The 16,587-nt window shown below is 40.7% G+C and overlaps 2 protein-coding genes across 3 annotated transcripts in view; one reads left to right on the forward strand and one right to left on the reverse strand.

The window, feature by feature from the left end:
• Window positions 1-185: 185 nt before the first annotated feature.
• ggt5b (gamma-glutamyltransferase 5b) lies at window positions 186-7,902 on the reverse strand. The gene is made up of 12 exons (XM_068706149.1): window positions 7,395-7,902; window positions 5,817-5,944; window positions 5,638-5,733; window positions 4,964-5,159; window positions 4,012-4,172; window positions 3,704-3,850; window positions 3,417-3,547; window positions 2,234-2,418; window positions 2,037-2,128; window positions 1,834-1,943; window positions 1,639-1,749; window positions 186-1,416 (listed from the first exon to the last, which is right to left on the reverse strand). Exons 1-12 carry the CDS (start codon window positions 7,565-7,567, stop codon window positions 1,270-1,272), a joined length of 1,677 nt encoding a protein of 558 aa, XP_068562250.1. The 5' UTR covers window positions 7,568-7,902; the 3' UTR covers window positions 186-1,269.
• Window positions 7,903-15,787: 7,885 nt separating this feature from the next.
• The window catches only part of cabp1b (calcium binding protein 1b), a 38,093-nt gene continuing 37,293 nt past the window's right edge, over window positions 15,788-16,587 (forward strand). For both annotated transcript variants that reach the window (XM_068706154.1, XM_068706155.1), the window contains exon 1: window positions 15,788-16,519. In XM_068706154.1, the coding sequence (XP_068562255.1) occupies window positions 15,857-16,519 (663 nt within the window). In that variant the 5' untranslated portion in view covers window positions 15,788-15,856. The remainder of the gene's footprint in view (window positions 16,520-16,587) is intronic.

The raw sequence follows: 16,587 nt of genomic DNA on the forward strand, positions 1-16,587 counted from the left end.
ACAGGAAAACAGATTGAAGCAGATTATTGCTGATCATACTACACTGACAATAAAAAATAAATGTTTAAATAGCTGTAGTTTGCAGTGAAAAGCATATTGAAAGTTTTTGGGTTGAACAAAGTACGAGCTCAAACACGGTTCCGGGTTTGTGGTTGAAAAGTACATCAGACACGCGGTGACTCCTCTTTGTTTGGAATTTATCTTTTATTGTGACAACACGGATATTCACAGTTAATAGTTGTAAAAATGTGTAATTATTTTACAAAGCTTTTTGACGTAAAAGAGAAAATACAAAATAAGATGTTGGTGGTGGTAAAATATGCGTATGTTTTTTTAGATGAAATTCTACAGCATTTCTTTAATCTTTAAACAAACATCACAACATGCTCAGGGACCTAAATAGAGTCGTTTCACATACAGTATAATATTTAAGGTCACAGTAAAGTGAGGTCACTTAAAAAAGGGTTTCATGGCTCATTTACAATAAACAGTTATTTCACAGAATTACAAAGTTCAGTCAGAAAATGAAACAGTCATTGATATTAGACTTGGTGTGATACAGCGGTTGGTTTTGTTTTGTTGGACCACAGTAGGTTTGTCTTTGTGGCTCACTGCTGCAAATGTACACGAGTGTGCAATCCTGCAGCAAATAAAAGCAGATCTCAGCAGTAAGAGTAGCAGCCTCATGGTGTGCTTACTGTGAGTTAGACTACAGCATTTAGGTGGAATGCCATGAGGATGTGTGTGTGTGATGACTGGCTGGATTGAAAATGGGTTTATTTAAGGAGTGATCTGACTGACTCAAAAGAAGTCTGTTTCTAAGAGACCGACTTTATGGTTCATCTATGACTTAATGTACTTGCACTAGTTGTGCATGCACACAGTTGACTTGTCCAAAAAGATATATCTGATGCACTTAGCAGTGGAAAACCTGGCATTGAAAAACAATCAAGATATCACAAAGACATTGCATTAATTAGCAAAATTTTTACGGAAACTTTGAGTTTACCTCCAAATAAAGTGGTTTAGATGGTCTGATTATTTAGTTTTTCTTGCACCACTTGCCTTATTCTCAGCGATGTTGGTAACTTTCAAAATCTCTGCATTTACTATGGTGAATACAATGTTGTTTAAACGATACGCTCATATAAAAATAAGACCAAGTTATTATAAACCAGTATCATCTTTTAAGGTTGGTAGTTTCAATGTTCTTAAGGCTAAAGGTTCAGTCAGTCTTCAGGGCAGATTTTTTCCTCATGGTCTGTGTGGTCAGTATCCAGCTGACGTCCCGTTTTTCCTGCTGTCCGACACGGCCACAATGCATCCATTCTCCTTTTCCACAGCATTGACTACATTGAAGAAGTATGGCCAGTTCCCTAACTTGTGTCCAAGAACTCTGAGGCCATTTTCCACAGACTGAGGGCACACAAAACACACGCACACAAATTAATATCACTTATTTAGGTTTCAAAATTGATTACAGGTAAAATGATTCAGACTTTTGTAGGATTATGATGTGGTAATCTCCGTCTGAAGCTGTTAACATAAATAGAAATGTTATTCATTAGATAGACGGTCACAGTCTGGTGAATTTGAATGTCATTAGTGGACAGCGGGATGAGAACATGAGAGTCTCACCTTGTTAAAACCACGCTCCAATTGCACATTGTTACGAGAATCCACAAACACTATAGGCGCAGCAATGGCGTCTTTCAGACTCATCCCGAGCCACAGGCGATTTATTATAGACTGCAAGAATAAAGGACAATCATGTAAGCAAACAAATGAGAAAGCAGACAAACTAGATATGCAAACAGAGTTCAATGGAGTTACCAAGGCCACTGCTGAGGTAATCATGCTTCCTCCTGATCCACCAATCACAAGGAGTCCTCCAGACTTTGTCTCCAGTATTACTGGACTCATTGAGGAAGGAGGCTGCTCACCTGTGATAACAATTAAACTCCATATTAGAATGATATTTGTCTTTAATTCTGTTATCTCAGGATTAAAGTCCGTGTTTATGTCCGTCACTTTACCTGCCCTCACAGTGTCGGCTCTCCCACAGAAGTCACTCAGCTCATTGTTGAGGATGATGCCTGTTCGTGGAGAGTAAATGCCTCCTCCAAATCTACAAAACATAACAGACTGAGCGGTTAATTATTATATCATCGTAGATTTTATATCATTTTAGGTAGATGCAGAAATATTCAGCGTGAAGAGGCTTCCTGCTCACAACTGGTTTACGGTGCTGGTTGCAGAGACGGCCAGTCCATCTTTGTCCAGGACGGACACATGTGTCGTCCCCATGTGGTCACGAGAGGGCTTGACATTGTAGTAGGAGTTGTCATGGGTGCAGTTAGAAAAGATCATGTCCCTGATGCGATTAATGAAGGAGGGATCAATCAAATGATCTGCACTCTGAAAGAAAAATATCATATTAGGACTGAAAAAAGGATATAATAACACTCTGTATACTGCTGGGGTTTCTTTCTTTCTCTTCTTGGGTTTGTTTTGTTTCTAAACTTTTTTAAGATTGTTGATTGTTTTGCCCATTTTGCCTTAATTGGACATCTTAGATAAAGACAGGAAGCATGGAGGGAGAGAAAGAGCAATGTTTAACATCTGGAATTAAACCAAAGACGCAGTTATGTGGAACATATCCAAAAGGAACATTTTCTTGACGAGAATTATAATGAGAAGATTTACACCTTATTAAGTGCATAGGTATCAATTTGTTCATCTAACACTCAAGAAAGCGTACCTACAAAAATGGCAAACTTTTACTTTAACCACTTGGGCACCGGACATTGTTTTTTTGTTGATCAAATCTGCAGTCATTGATTTCTTTAGTAGTGTTAGTGTTTGTGTCTACCTACAGGGACCGCATCTGGCACAATAAATCTCTTCTCTTCGTATGAGAGTTTTTGTACATGGTGGCAGACAAATAAATGTAATAAACTAAACTATGTACACTCCCAGCAGACATGAAAAAACACTTATTTGTTGTTGTGTTTCCTGGCAAATGTAAATCCAATATTCACTCTCCTTTCAGCTCTGTGTTTTGTTTGACTCCAGAGGGAAATATCTGCTTCTTAGCAGCTTAATGTTCCACCAGCTAGTTGCTATTTGTCTGTCTACCATTTGGTGCCCGGCAGGTGGAGTACAGCAGGATTATCAGAGCTTTAGAAACAAGGTTGATGAGAATAGTAATAAAACAGCGAAGTTGCAGGAAGTCAAACCAAAACAATGAGGTGCAAGACGCTAAAACGCTGCTTAGAGAGGACAGGAACTGCTGAATCAGGAGATAATTCAACTCATCTCAATGTCACTTTTTTTTTTATATCCTTAATAAGATGAGTGCAGCTGAGATATGATTATGGTCTTTTTAAGAATAATGAAAATTCTCAGATCCCAACCTTTTTGTCATTAAAGACAGGATCACTAATGCTCCTCTTTTGTCCATTAGTAAATTTAGCTGCCTCGATATAACGATGGTATGTCTGGATCTTCTGGTCACCAATCAGGGAGTTTGGAGACAAGGGGAAGCCTGCGGAAAAAAGAGAACAACCGACTTTAAAATGAGTATGCACTACAATCTTTTCATAATTCGGATGACAGAGCAAATACGCTAGAATTCAATTTCAACTGCTGCAGTAGGTCAGTTTAAGGGATCACAAGACAGTCTTCACACAGTTCATGAAACCTTTCATTAGCCTGAGAATGAAGGCAAGCAGGGGGCCCCCGGCAGGTGGTGGAGGGACATGGATCTTTGTGTCTCCCACAAGAACTGGCCACGCATCCTGCACATGCACCTTGAAGGACTTCAGATCCTCCATTTCCAAAGTCCCACCTAAGACAAACAGGAAGAATACAAAAACAACTTGTTTATCTTAAATCCTCTTTACCTCTCTACTTTTTATTTTTCTACATTACATACAGGCATGTGTTCTTTTTCTGTTTATTCATGTTTACTCCCCCAACTTGCCCGACTTATTGTGAAATTGCACCAACCTGCAGCTTCTATGTCTTGGATTAAGTCATGTCCTATCTTGCCCGTGTAGAAGGCATCTGCCCCTTGCTCTGCAATTGTTTCCATTGTTTCTGCGAGTTTAGGAAACTTCAGAATGTCTCCTGTGCTCAGAGCAGTTTTGTTTTTGTTGCACAAAACTTCACTGTGAAAAGTATTGACATAAAAGACCACGTTAGACCTTATTATAACACAGGAAGTAAAAAGAGAATACACTGGGAGATACTCATGTTGCACATCATCATTTGGCCGATTTGTGACCTCTCTGGGCTACTTTGCTTCCAAAGAGTGACATTTATTTTACTGCAATCATTAATATATCACATACATATTTTGTCCATAATCATACTTATTAATCAATATTCTCAAATGTTCTACAAGAGTTTATTTCTGCACACACATGTTTGCAGAGGCAGAGAGGAAGCAAACACACTCTCAGGCTTTTCACAACACACTTAACTCCCAGCTAACTTGTTTTTAAATCTTGCTTTTGGGAAAAGCAACATTTCACATAAATATTTAAGAAAGAAGTTGGACACTGATTTTATCTCTGGCTCACTAAACCCTGCCTCTCAAATATTATGCTTGGAGCAATAGTGTTCAGCCTTCTGCTTTTTGAATATAACAATCATTTTCACTAATCCAAAAAAAGCTCAAATGAGGTTGCAACTGATGGGTGAAACTATTATGTAATGTCAAAAAGCCCAAACGAGTCAATTGCTACCCAGGGTTACGTAAAACTATGAAATAAGTTAAACCAGGGATTTATAGGAAAGCCCTTTGCTCCAGGATTTCGGCAGTGACACACCTATGAGTAAAGGCTCCAGTGCTAGTTCATCAGTTATTTTAGATACTCTACAAGTAACATGTTTGTTGACATTTTTGGAGACCTTTAAAAGCTCTCCGTCACTATAAGCAGATAATGAGATGGCGTACCAGAGAGATGAATTCTCCACGTGTTCTTTCACAATACGGATCTCCAGAAGGTCTCCCAGAAACGGCGGCAGATTGATGCCCTCCCTGGCCAGTTTAATCGTCGGCTCAAACAGCTTGGCCCAAGGCAGCTTCCCATACTGTTTGTGAACTGCCTCGTAGCCCCGGAGCTCTCCGGGAACGCCGATCCATTGGCTGCCTACAATGTACAGGTGGGAAACAGTGCAGCTGCATTGAACAGGTGATCGGCTGGTTTTACTGTATGTGGAACAGAAAGAGGAGCAATACAGCAAAAACATGTTTTTGACTCCTGGTGACATTATTTGTTCAGGTCAACGAATATAATTACATATGTAAAATATTTAATGCAAAACATGTAACCTCACTGAGATTTTTCTTTTATTTGATAGGTGGTGATTTAAATATAAATTTAAGCATAACAAACATTTAAAATGTGTCCTTGTATCTGCTTACAACTATATCGTAGAGTGTTATAAACCTTTTATTTAACATTCATGTAGTTCTTTATGCATAAATATTATGCAATGGGGTAAAGTGTTCCCCCTAACTTCTACTGGACTGAAAGCAAAAAGAGCTTGAAAATGAGCCTTCAGAAAAGAAGCATAGGTATGAAAAGTGTTATAAGATACTTTATACCGATGGACAAGTCTGCCTACCTGTGATCAGTCCGAATGTGGTGGGACAGTCATTTAACAGGTTACTTTTAAAAGACTTTGGGACAGTCTCTCTGAAGTTGTAGACTTTAACATTGCCTGAGAAGAGATGAGCAGTTAGAATGATTGGCCAACTCCATCCTTATCATTTGAGGACACACAAAAGAACAAGAAGACCCCACCTTTTTTATTTCTTATGGTCAATATAGATCCTCCTCCAATCCCCATGCTCTGAGGATTGACCACAGATGTGCACAGAAGAGCTGCAATGGCGCCATCTACTGCCGACCCCCCTTGCTGGAGCATGCTCCTGGAAAACATCGTCCTAGTCATTTTCACTTGATTTTTGGGAAATGTGTGAACACAAGGTCAGTCACACTCTTTGACTACTCACTACATATTTGCCCACCCACAGACACATGTGTGCACATTTTTTGATAGCTGCACGCATCCCTGGACCTGGCGGCGCAGTATTTTAGATTATCAAAGTATCAGAGTGCTGCCAAGAGGCAAGTTTAAACAATGTGCTGATGCTGGTAGTTTTTAGGCAACATACCAGGAAGACGTTGGTCACAGAGGTGAATTTTGTTTTTTTAAACTTGGCTAAAACTCTCTCCTTAAAAATAACAACTCATTTGTTTAAATAAGGCTCATCCAACTTATTTATACTACAAAACATAGCATGTAAGCTTATTAAGTCTGGGCCGGCTCTGAAAGCTCTGTTTGGGTCTTTTCACAGAGAGGTTGCCATGGGGTCAGATGTGTTCACTGAGCGACAAGAAAAGGCAGTGACAGGAATGCTTTGGCTCTGGTAGTGTCAGGCCGACTTTGTAGTTTGGGTTCAACTAAGGAAAAGGTAGGAGGAGGAATAAGAGACTAAAATCGAATTTGAAGAATCTAATTTAAGGACTCTCATGCGAACAGTGTAGACTGAACAACAAATGGTTGACACTGGTTATGTCTTTATACAGTAGATGTCCTGAACTGATCATTTTTCGGAAAATTCTCTACAGGTCTAGCAACACTAATATGGTGATTTTTATTTGTATATACGGTGTTTTTTTTAAGCCTCGATACTTGAGATGGTATTTACAGTAGCTTAGGGTGATTAGTGAGTTTGGAAAAGTGAAGTTTAGAGACACTCTTAGTACTGCAACTGCGGCACGAAATGCATGCACATTCAAGCGATTAAAAAAACAAAACATCTTAGCTTTTTTTTTTATGTATATGATGACAGATTGGTGGAGTCCACATTGTGGCTCACCACTGAACAAAGGACTGCAAAGCGATAGGTCTATTCCTCCCACATTTAAAAGATTAAAATCAGTTCGTGGGTTAGTTTCCTGTTACAGCCACATCCAACAGGATAGCTTGGAAATAAATCAACAAGAGGTGAGGAAAGTCAGGGCCTGTCTGTACACATTTCTGCAGGCATTATCTCCATTCTTCAAGCCTATCAAATCTCTTAAACTGCTTATCCATTTGCTCAGTTCAGCTTTTCATCTCACCCACATGAGCAATGAGGTGTAGCCTGATACACACATACAGAGTTCTGAATAATTAACGTAATTTCTGTAAATTAAGAAACATGTGATCGGAACACTGCATATCTATAAGAACACAGAACTTAATCAACATCTGAAATTCCCCCCAAAAAAGAGAAAACATTTTCACACTTTAATGTCAAGGTTTTAGATACAATGCGTTAAGCCAAACTCAGGTCATATGACTCACTTTTACTTTTTTAGAAAGGGACTCACCTGCCAACCTCGGAGCAACGGAGCGAGTCTGCAGACACAGCCGCGTGCGTAAAGCTGCCGCGTGGACACTCTCTGTCCACTATTGTGACGATGCATAGTAAGACCAGAGCAACCGCGCTGATTAAACCAGCCAAGATGAAGCAGCACACCAGCCAGGGCTTGTATTTAGCCATTGAAGAAACTTGGTATTGAAGAGGAAACTGTTGCTGCAGCAGCTCAGCGCGCACACACGCTCTCTATGAACACGATCTAATCCTGAACGTGGGTATTACCCCTCCCCTCCATCAACTGGCAACTGTGCTGAGGTAAAAGTGAAAGGCAAAGTCACTAGAATGATCAAAGTGTTTCTTCAACATCCCACGCTCATTTCCCCAAACCGTGCGGGAATATCCATGACGTCTGTCCGGGTATTCCTATCCGTGCCTAAAGTAATTATTGAGTATCGTTTGAAAGAAAAAAAAAAAAAAAAAGCTTTATCAGTTCCAGTCGACTTCCACCCCCGTCTTGCCTTTTCCCTGCAGTTCCATGTTTCTCACTAACCCACAGTATCAGGAAACGCCGCCCGATCCCTGCTGTATCATCACGTTAATCTGGATGTGACCTCTGTGTCAGTGACAAAGTGGAAACAGGAGCCTGTAAACTGCGGCCAAAACAGAGACCACACCAGGCTGCTATGTGTTGGAGTTTAACATACTTCCATTTTGGTCATTTGAACTGTTCAGTGGCTTCAATATTGACCACATAAAATATTCCTAGCAAGACATTTAAATGGTCACATTAGATATTAATTGAAATCACCAGACCTCACTGTTTCTTATCAGCTTGACAGTATGTTGGTTTATAATTCTAAATATTTCAGAGCCTATAACTACGCATCAGCCTGAAAAACATAAATCATAAATCAAGCAACAATCACGGGCACTATGGTTCACAAATATTTGCTGAGTCATTTCAGTGAGTAGACAATGTTTTGTGATGAAGCAACTCATAGAAACTTAAAAACTAAACTGAAAACTCAGTCCGAGCCATTTCCTCATATTGCTTAACTCTAACAATTTGCAAAGTTCCATTTCTACTTTCTCACATTATCAAACGATCAATTTATTAATAAAGCAATCAAACAATGTGGACTTAAAGAGGTGAAGCCTGTAATGTTACAACGATCCTACCTCCCTGAAATAGAGATCCTTAAATAAAGACATCTGAGCTACAAAGGTGTTTGTTGTATAGTAGGACAGCAGCATTTTGGGTAAAAGTGGAAGAGGATATGAGTTAGAGAAGGGTTATGTTTTGTGTTGGTGATAATGATGGGTGTGTGGTGTGAAGTGTGCCAAAAGTGCCAGAGGCAGTAAAACAAAATGCACCTGTGCTTTTTGTGACTCTCAGTACAGAGGCTTGATAGTAAATGTTACTCAGTGGTTGTTTCACTAAATAATTACTAAATGATATCACAGGACAAGTCACCCATCTGTTGATGAGTAGACTCAAATTAGGTGCACTGGGGAAGAAACTGGATTTGAGACCCTGGGTTTATGTGTTTGAATTCAAAATAGAATATAATAATTACTTTTGCCATCAGTGTTCACATTTATTTCACATCATAGAAAATGTTGTCTGGCCAAGGGTCGTTAAACAGTGGGAGATTTCTTTCTGTGTTTTTGGTGTTGCTGCACATATTGACGAGCCCAAATCCTCCGATTCCCCAGATGGCCATGGTCTGCCCTTAAGTGGCACGAGCCCAGACCGAGAACATGGCTCTCGTGAGCACAACACAGCTGCCATCAGCTCAGACAAACCATCTCCAACTTGACTCATTTTAATTTCAGCTGGGAATTGATTAGTTAGCACTGAAACCACAAAGCTCCACCCAAACATGTTGAATTCCATCCCTGCGGGGGACTGCAGCAGTGGGCAACAAGGCTGCGCTTGTGTGCTGGTAGATTACCAGGTCTGCCAGCCAGGATGGAGGAAAGCCAATCTGATAATCCAACAGCTAATTACACATGACTGCACACTGCAAGGAAGAATAGTAAACACGGTGTGATCTATTTGAATGATGTGGAAGGTGCTGCTATATCTTGACCAGCGAGTTGCCTCGATGTGTCAGTGCGCTGGAAAGCTCTCTGCATAATATACATAGTGTGTGTATAGATAGTGTGTCAGGTTCAAAAGACACCACAGCGGTCAGATCAATTCATACATTGTTTTACAAAGGCTGATCCTAAATACACGAAGTAATTCCAGTGTCCTCTGCTCCACAAAGTGGCGGTCGCTGGCCGAGGTGCTGAATGTGCTCTGGCATCGACCGTCCCCGGTGCTGACCTTCAGCCGGGGACAAACCCTGGGGACCCATATGAGCCCAGTTTCATGAGAGAAACTTTAGCCTTGCTATTATTTACAGTAACTTAACATTAGTATCTTGAATTGAATCTTTTTTTTACAAGAAGTTGATTTAAATAACTAATATTACCGGTCAACAGTAATCTTGCCTGTAACCTTGGCAGGATTTTTTTTCAATGGTGACGGAGAGCATGTTGATGTGATTTAAATGCTTCCTGTACCGTGCTGCTTATGGCCAGTCAAAGCTTCAACACAAGGGGGAGACAGTGTGCATATTTTCATTAGCAAACCTCTTTGCTCCTGCACTGAAACATTATCAAGTCAATAGGTTTGGTGTCTTGTTTGGTCCCTCAGGTTTCTACCTCATTCGTGCAGAAGCAGTTTGATGTAAAGGGATTTTGGAACAGAGGAGTTTAATGTACAAAATCAGGGCTGGAGACGATGCTGTCAGAGCCTGGGGACATAGCAGTACAACGCAAAGTGAGTAAGAAGGAAGTGGAACACAAAGGAGACAGTTTCAGGCTCAGGCTTGACATGAGGATAATGTAGGCACAAAATTGTTATGGTGGGTTTGGGTGTTGTAGAGGAGATTCAGAGGCAAGAAGAGGCTGCTGGATGTGCAAGAGCAGTCTCTCAGGCAAAGCAGGACCAGGTGATGAGTTGGGAAAATGTAGAAAAGGGTGTTAAACAAGTCTTTCTCACGGGTGATACACGTGGACACAAGGGTCTTGCAGCAGCCATTGAGAGTAAACGTTTAGAAGCATACTTCAAAATGTGAAAAGATGCAGTGGGACATTCTGGTATTTGTGGCATTCTGCATTTGACACACTACATATTGCAAATCTTGTGTTGTGGTGAGAAACGCTGTGTGTTGTGTATTTTGTAACAACACCATGGGAGGATGCAATAGAAATGTTTTTTACTGGGGTTTTACTCCTGGTTAAATGAACTGGGTGTGAGTGGGCGGAGCCTAAGGCAGGCAGTGAACGACATGGCCGACACTGCAGTCAGTTCCAGTGAAGGCCTGGGGCCAAAGACAGGTGAGTTCAGAATGTGCAATGTTAACTTGTGATGCTATAGACAGACATACATAGAGTCTTGCCTGGTTTGTTTGGTGGATTGTGCAGATACTGCCAGATAACCTGCCAGGCTGTTGGATCATGTTGCTGCATGTTCTTAGCCGATGGGGCATGGCATAGGTGAATGCTTTGTTGATTGCCACGGTGAGCTGTCTGTGGAAGATTGTATATGGTGTCTCAGGCAGCATGCTACTTGGCAGGGCATGCTCTTCGTCTAACAGGTGTTTTGGGGTGGGGTCAGTGGACATGCTAGTTAGCCTTGGTGGGTTGATCAGCGTGCTGGCTAGCTTGACATGGCTGGTTGTAGTTGGTGATATTGAAGACTCAAGTATAACCTGCTAAAGAGGATTGTGTTGAGTGTGAGAGTGATGGTTAAAAAGGGGGTAGCTGGTTATACCAGTTATTGAGAGGGTGCCCACCTGATGACAAATATAGGAACATGCTTGAATATGAATATCTTATTGTTTATGACAGATACAAAGACATAATTCACCATAGAAATACTCAAGTTCTGGTCACATTTCACCGCACATAACTAAAATAGATAATAGTCAAATAATGTGAGATTACAAACTGAAATGTTTAGACAAACGTACTAGCATACCATTGCATCTGTGCTGTATTTGTACACAGCAGGAATATTAAAGAGTAACCAATGACCTTTTTATAAGAAATGTACATGAAAGTAAACCTAGCCAGAAAACATGTTAATGTTAATTATTGTAGCATCAGCTTAGTGTCACAGTCACATGACCTATTCTTTCACCTTTTAAAGAGTGAATTCTCACCACACTGCATTGTGAATCATCACACACATTAAAAGCAGTTCTGTAAAGGTGGGTTTGGATTTGTGATTTGAATATGAAAAGGTCAGTGCATCTCCGATGTATTTTCCCCAAACAAAATATTTTTTTGTCTGTGAGGCATACATAGTTCCAAAGCAATTTTCAAGAACAAAAAGACAGAGTGAAGTGAAGCAGGGGAGCTGTGTAAAGATGGACGAGTAAGATAATTTGGATTACATACTGAATTCATAGATAATGCATGATTCCAAAAATACACTCCTGTCACTTCAGTGTAGTACACTCTTGTTTGTCTTGTTGCGGTACATTTGAAACTAATGCTTACACAGACTGTTAAACACTAATTTAAGAACAATATTAAGCACTAAATTTCCATGACAATTACTGCTTTTAATCCACCTTTTGTTACTCTTTACCGAAGAAGTAAGGTTACTTCTGCATATTTGCACACAGTTCTATTATTTTATATTAACGTCAGAGAATTCTCCACAAACATAACAACTGTGCTTTGAATCAGAGCTGCATTTACTATATTTGTTCTTCATGAAGACACATTCACTAGTAAGTTGCAGTAGACTTTATTTCCCACCTTTCACCACATTCAAAGTGAAACACACCTGCTGTGTCTGGTAACAGTAACACTGATTGAACTGGCAGCAGCCCTCCATTTACTGTGATGAAACCATTATTGGAGTGGGTGGAAATTAAGCAGTTTAAGCTCAAAGGAATTAACACCTCCCTCATACAGCTGTGGCTGATCGGAAATAAGCTCATGAACGCGTCATAATGTCCTTATACCCACTCATCCAAAGTCATTTCAAGAAAATGGACGCTTTTGTTTTTACAGTCTTTAGACTTTCTAGTGGCTGATCGTTTTAATTCTTCAAACCAATTTGGCTTCAACAAATGTCACATTTCAACTCTGCGACCAAAGTTAAACTTCCAAGAGAAATTGTATCTTTATCAGCTCAAGATGATGCACAGGACACCTTATTAATAATATGTATATCAGAATGTTACTGTGAAACTATCTGTCCTATTGAACTCTATTGTCCACAATAATTGGGCAGATTCTTTAATATGTTTTTTGTAAACTGAGCTGAACATGATGGTTTTGCCTCATTATGAATATTTACATTACACATGACAAAAATGTGGTGGTCCAGTAATTTTGGATAATTTACATTATCAGATCACGTGATGATAGGAGCTACATTGCAAACCTGCGAGACGTGATCACAGAACTTGAAACTAGATCAGGAATTGACTGTCCTCATGAATACGTTTTTGATAATTGGTTGTGTTGATCTGTTGAAGTTAATTATCACATCTGTTTATTGATGACAGCAAGGCTTTAGTCTGAACTTTGTCAAAGTATCAGCTTCTCAGTTCGTGCCGGTCCCATGTGATCCTGATTGTAATGTCGTAGTGTTGATTTCACATCCTACAGAAAGTGCTCATTACATGAGTTGGCAAAATGCTGTGATGATTCAGATGAGGGAGCTCTTTCTTCACCTTGTAGGCCCCAAGCTGCTTTGTTGTTAATAATTCACTCTGCTGATTAATCTTTCAGTAATACTAAACTTCAACAGGGGACGAGGTTGATCAGAGTAGGGTAAGTAACTGACCCATGTCACTGAGTACAAGATGTGTAAGTCAGCTTTATTTGTGTTTCTACTTCAAAAGCACTTTATTGACATGAAATATGAAAACTGTGAGAATGTTACAGAAATGAACAGTACATAATTAAATTCTAATAAGTCAAAATACATATGATATACTCTCTTTTCAAAAAACGAAAAATTAAAACATTTGTTTGCATCTTTTATCCTCGACGGTTTCAGTCTTTCATTTGGTTTTCCAAAAGGTTTTGGAACTTCATAACAAAATATTACAGAATATTGCTTTTTTCCTTTTGCTGTTTGCGAGCAGCAGCTGTGTGCATTGCAGCACTTGCCATGAAAGTTAGTGTGGCCATCTGACCCTGCTGAGAGTTGGAGCGGGTGATGTTGAGGCGGATTGGGGGTCAGATACAAAAATAGAAAGTGACATGCCCTCAAAAACATATCATACATAGAAAAAGACACGCAACTTTGTTTTTTGAGATTTTTTAGAAATTAATTCCCAGTATCATCTTTTTTTATTATTTCTTTTTTTTTTATTGGAGTTTTTTTTAAATAGGTGTTAATTGTATTACTACACACCACATTCCAGTTGTTTTTTTTCTTTCTTTAAATGGGCCATATTGCACCCTGAGGCGTGTATGTCCCTTGCTGCAGCCCAATGTCTACAGAAGGGGAGAGCGAAAGTGAGAGAGGGAGGGACAGATGAAGATGACTTGCAAGAGATTTAAATGTTTTTTTAATTAAAAAGATTCACATATCTTACAGGAATGACATGTTCTAAAAAAACAGTCCCAAAGTTGAGATCAAAACTTCAGTTTTTCTATTTATGATCATAAAAGAGAGAGGATGTGGACAGTTGTATGAGTTTAATATGGTTATACAGAGTAACAATGGCTCAGCAGCACTGGATGAGATGCACAGAGGATAAAAAGGTAGCAGAGGAGTTAAAGCAGGCCGATGTTGAAGAGGGGGGAAGGATGGAGGGCGATGGAGTGAAGATGCTTCGCCTCTCCCTGGAGCAGAGGAGACAGAGACACAGATGTCAGAGAACAAAAATTCCCCAGAGAGAGGAGGGCAAAAATCTGTTCATTTCTCAGCTTTCACTGTGAAACACATGTTCGTGAGAGCTTGAGTGTCTAATTGGCTTCATGTATTGACATCATTACACACTTTTGCCCTGAATCCCCGGACAGCTGCTGTGAGAATTATGACCGTAGGTGTGCAGATGGGATGAGACGGAAAGATTGTCACGCTGTTATTTTCAGTGTTTTTTTCCCCCCTTTTGAACTCTGTTACTATTTTGAGCCCACTATGTTCACACCTTGACATACTTTTTACACCCAGATTGTGTTCTTTGTCAAAGGCAAAAATTAGCAAATTTTTAATTTATAATTAGTTAAAATCAAATAACTTCAATGAAAATAGCAATGGAATCTAATCTAATGGAAACACGTATCACATTGCCAAAGCTATAAAAAGACTCTAATCATTGAAGACTGACCTCATAGTGAGATCTTTGTGAAGACGATTAGAAGACTCCTCTTACAAGAGAGTGAATCTGTGAATTCCTTTGAATACGAGAGATTAGATGATCGGGTAGTTTTTTTTCATTTCTTTTTCCTCTACATTTGGAAAAATGGTCAACAGAGTCATAGTGCTATTGCGGAGAGTCTAAAATAAATGAATTGGGATGTTTTGATTTACTGTAGAATATATTCCACTAGTTCTGTTTTGTATATCACATTTCACTTGTTTGTTTATCCAGATGCTGACTAATGAACAACACTGGTGCCTCAGTGTTAATTGCAAAAAGGTTATGTTACTATTCATAGCTCAAGAGACCTACTAACTGCTGAAGTGTGTAAAAATGATTTCACTTCGTCATCTTTTTTGTGTTATCCTTTTAATCATTGTTTGCTCTTATATTGGCCCCTCTTTATTAGTTTGCTTTATTGTAAGTCCATCCTGCTTTGGTCCAGAATCTTTAAATCGTGATTAGTTTAAGAAAATATCAAGTTACACTTCAAATCTATAGGACACACTGCAAGGCTATACTTTCTGACATGCTTAAAAAAAACATCTGTCCACTGGCAAGAATGTCACAGCCAATTGTTTTGAGTTTTGAGTGAATCTGTAGATGTCCATCATTATGTGTTTATTGATGAAATATGTGTGTGTTTTTAAAAAAGACATGTTAAGTATAACATAAAGGCTCAAACAGCGCTTCTACAGCAATACAGTAGAAAGGGAATATCAAGCAGCTCATTATGCGGTAAATGATCTGCAGTGACGTGAGTCTTAATGAACTTTGCGCGCGGACATGCGTGTGACACGCGGCAGCGCAACACATGCTGTCATCCGAAGTTAGCGGAGCCCCCCCGTGAAGCGTCACACTGACCGCCATCAGGCTGCACTTCACATCCACTGCAATTGCTCGATCAGGTGGCTGCTGCTTCAACTTGGTCCCCGGTACGGTGTGGATGTGGATTAGAGAGTGGGGTCCTACCGGCTGATGCTGAACACCTGCACGTGGTGGAGGACTGCCTTCTTTTCCCACACTCGACCTCCAGCCTGCAGCAGCATCACTCCTCCCGTCAAGCGAGAGAAAGCGAACGATGAGCTCCGATCTCCCCAAAAGCGAGTCCACCACCTCTCTGCTGAGATCCTCGGGGCTCAACCGCAGGTCTGCGCACTCCGGTAGCGGTCCACGCGATCACCGGAGCCACCGGGCTCAGCAGCATCCGACCGGGGCTGGAGGCAGCGATTATGCAGGCTGGACGGAGGAGTGCGAGACGAGCGCGCGGAGACCTCTCTGCCAACCGAGACGCGCCGACTCTCGAAGTGCAGGCGATCACCGGGGGCTAAAGAGCCCTTCTCAGCACCGACAGGCGAGCCTCCAGGATGACGGTTACTCCCAGGAAGAAGCGAGACAACACCGGACGAGTCTGCATCAGAAAGAGCGCGGCAAGTCCTCCAGGTCCAAACACTCCCATCATCACCGTGAGCTGCCTCCTGCAGCGCATCACCAGGGCGGCTCCCCGCAGGGCAGGAAGACCTCTCCGACTCCCTCTTATCCAAAACAAGCGGACGACGCGGCTTTCTTCTTCGAGCCCAGGGAGAGAGTGATCACCGGGTCGTCCTCCAGCCTCAGCTCTGACCCACCTGCGACCGGCGCACCTGTCAAGTCCGCAAACAGCCGCACGTCCAAACGACCGAGCGCTCCCGCGTCAGAGTACGACTCTAGTCTTCATCCCATAGTGAAGTCCGTCTTTGGACAGGTAAGGGGGCATGTAGAGGAGATTCAACTTTTCCAAACGGATAATATACGTTTGTTTGTTAAAGTAAA

This window comes from Cebidichthys violaceus, unplaced genomic scaffold (assembly GCF_023349555.1).
Source record: "Cebidichthys violaceus isolate CVI_PGR_0920_01 unplaced genomic scaffold, fCebVio1.0.p SCAF_12, whole genome shotgun sequence".
Lineage (NCBI taxonomy): Eukaryota > Metazoa > Chordata > Actinopteri > Perciformes > Stichaeidae > Cebidichthys > Cebidichthys violaceus.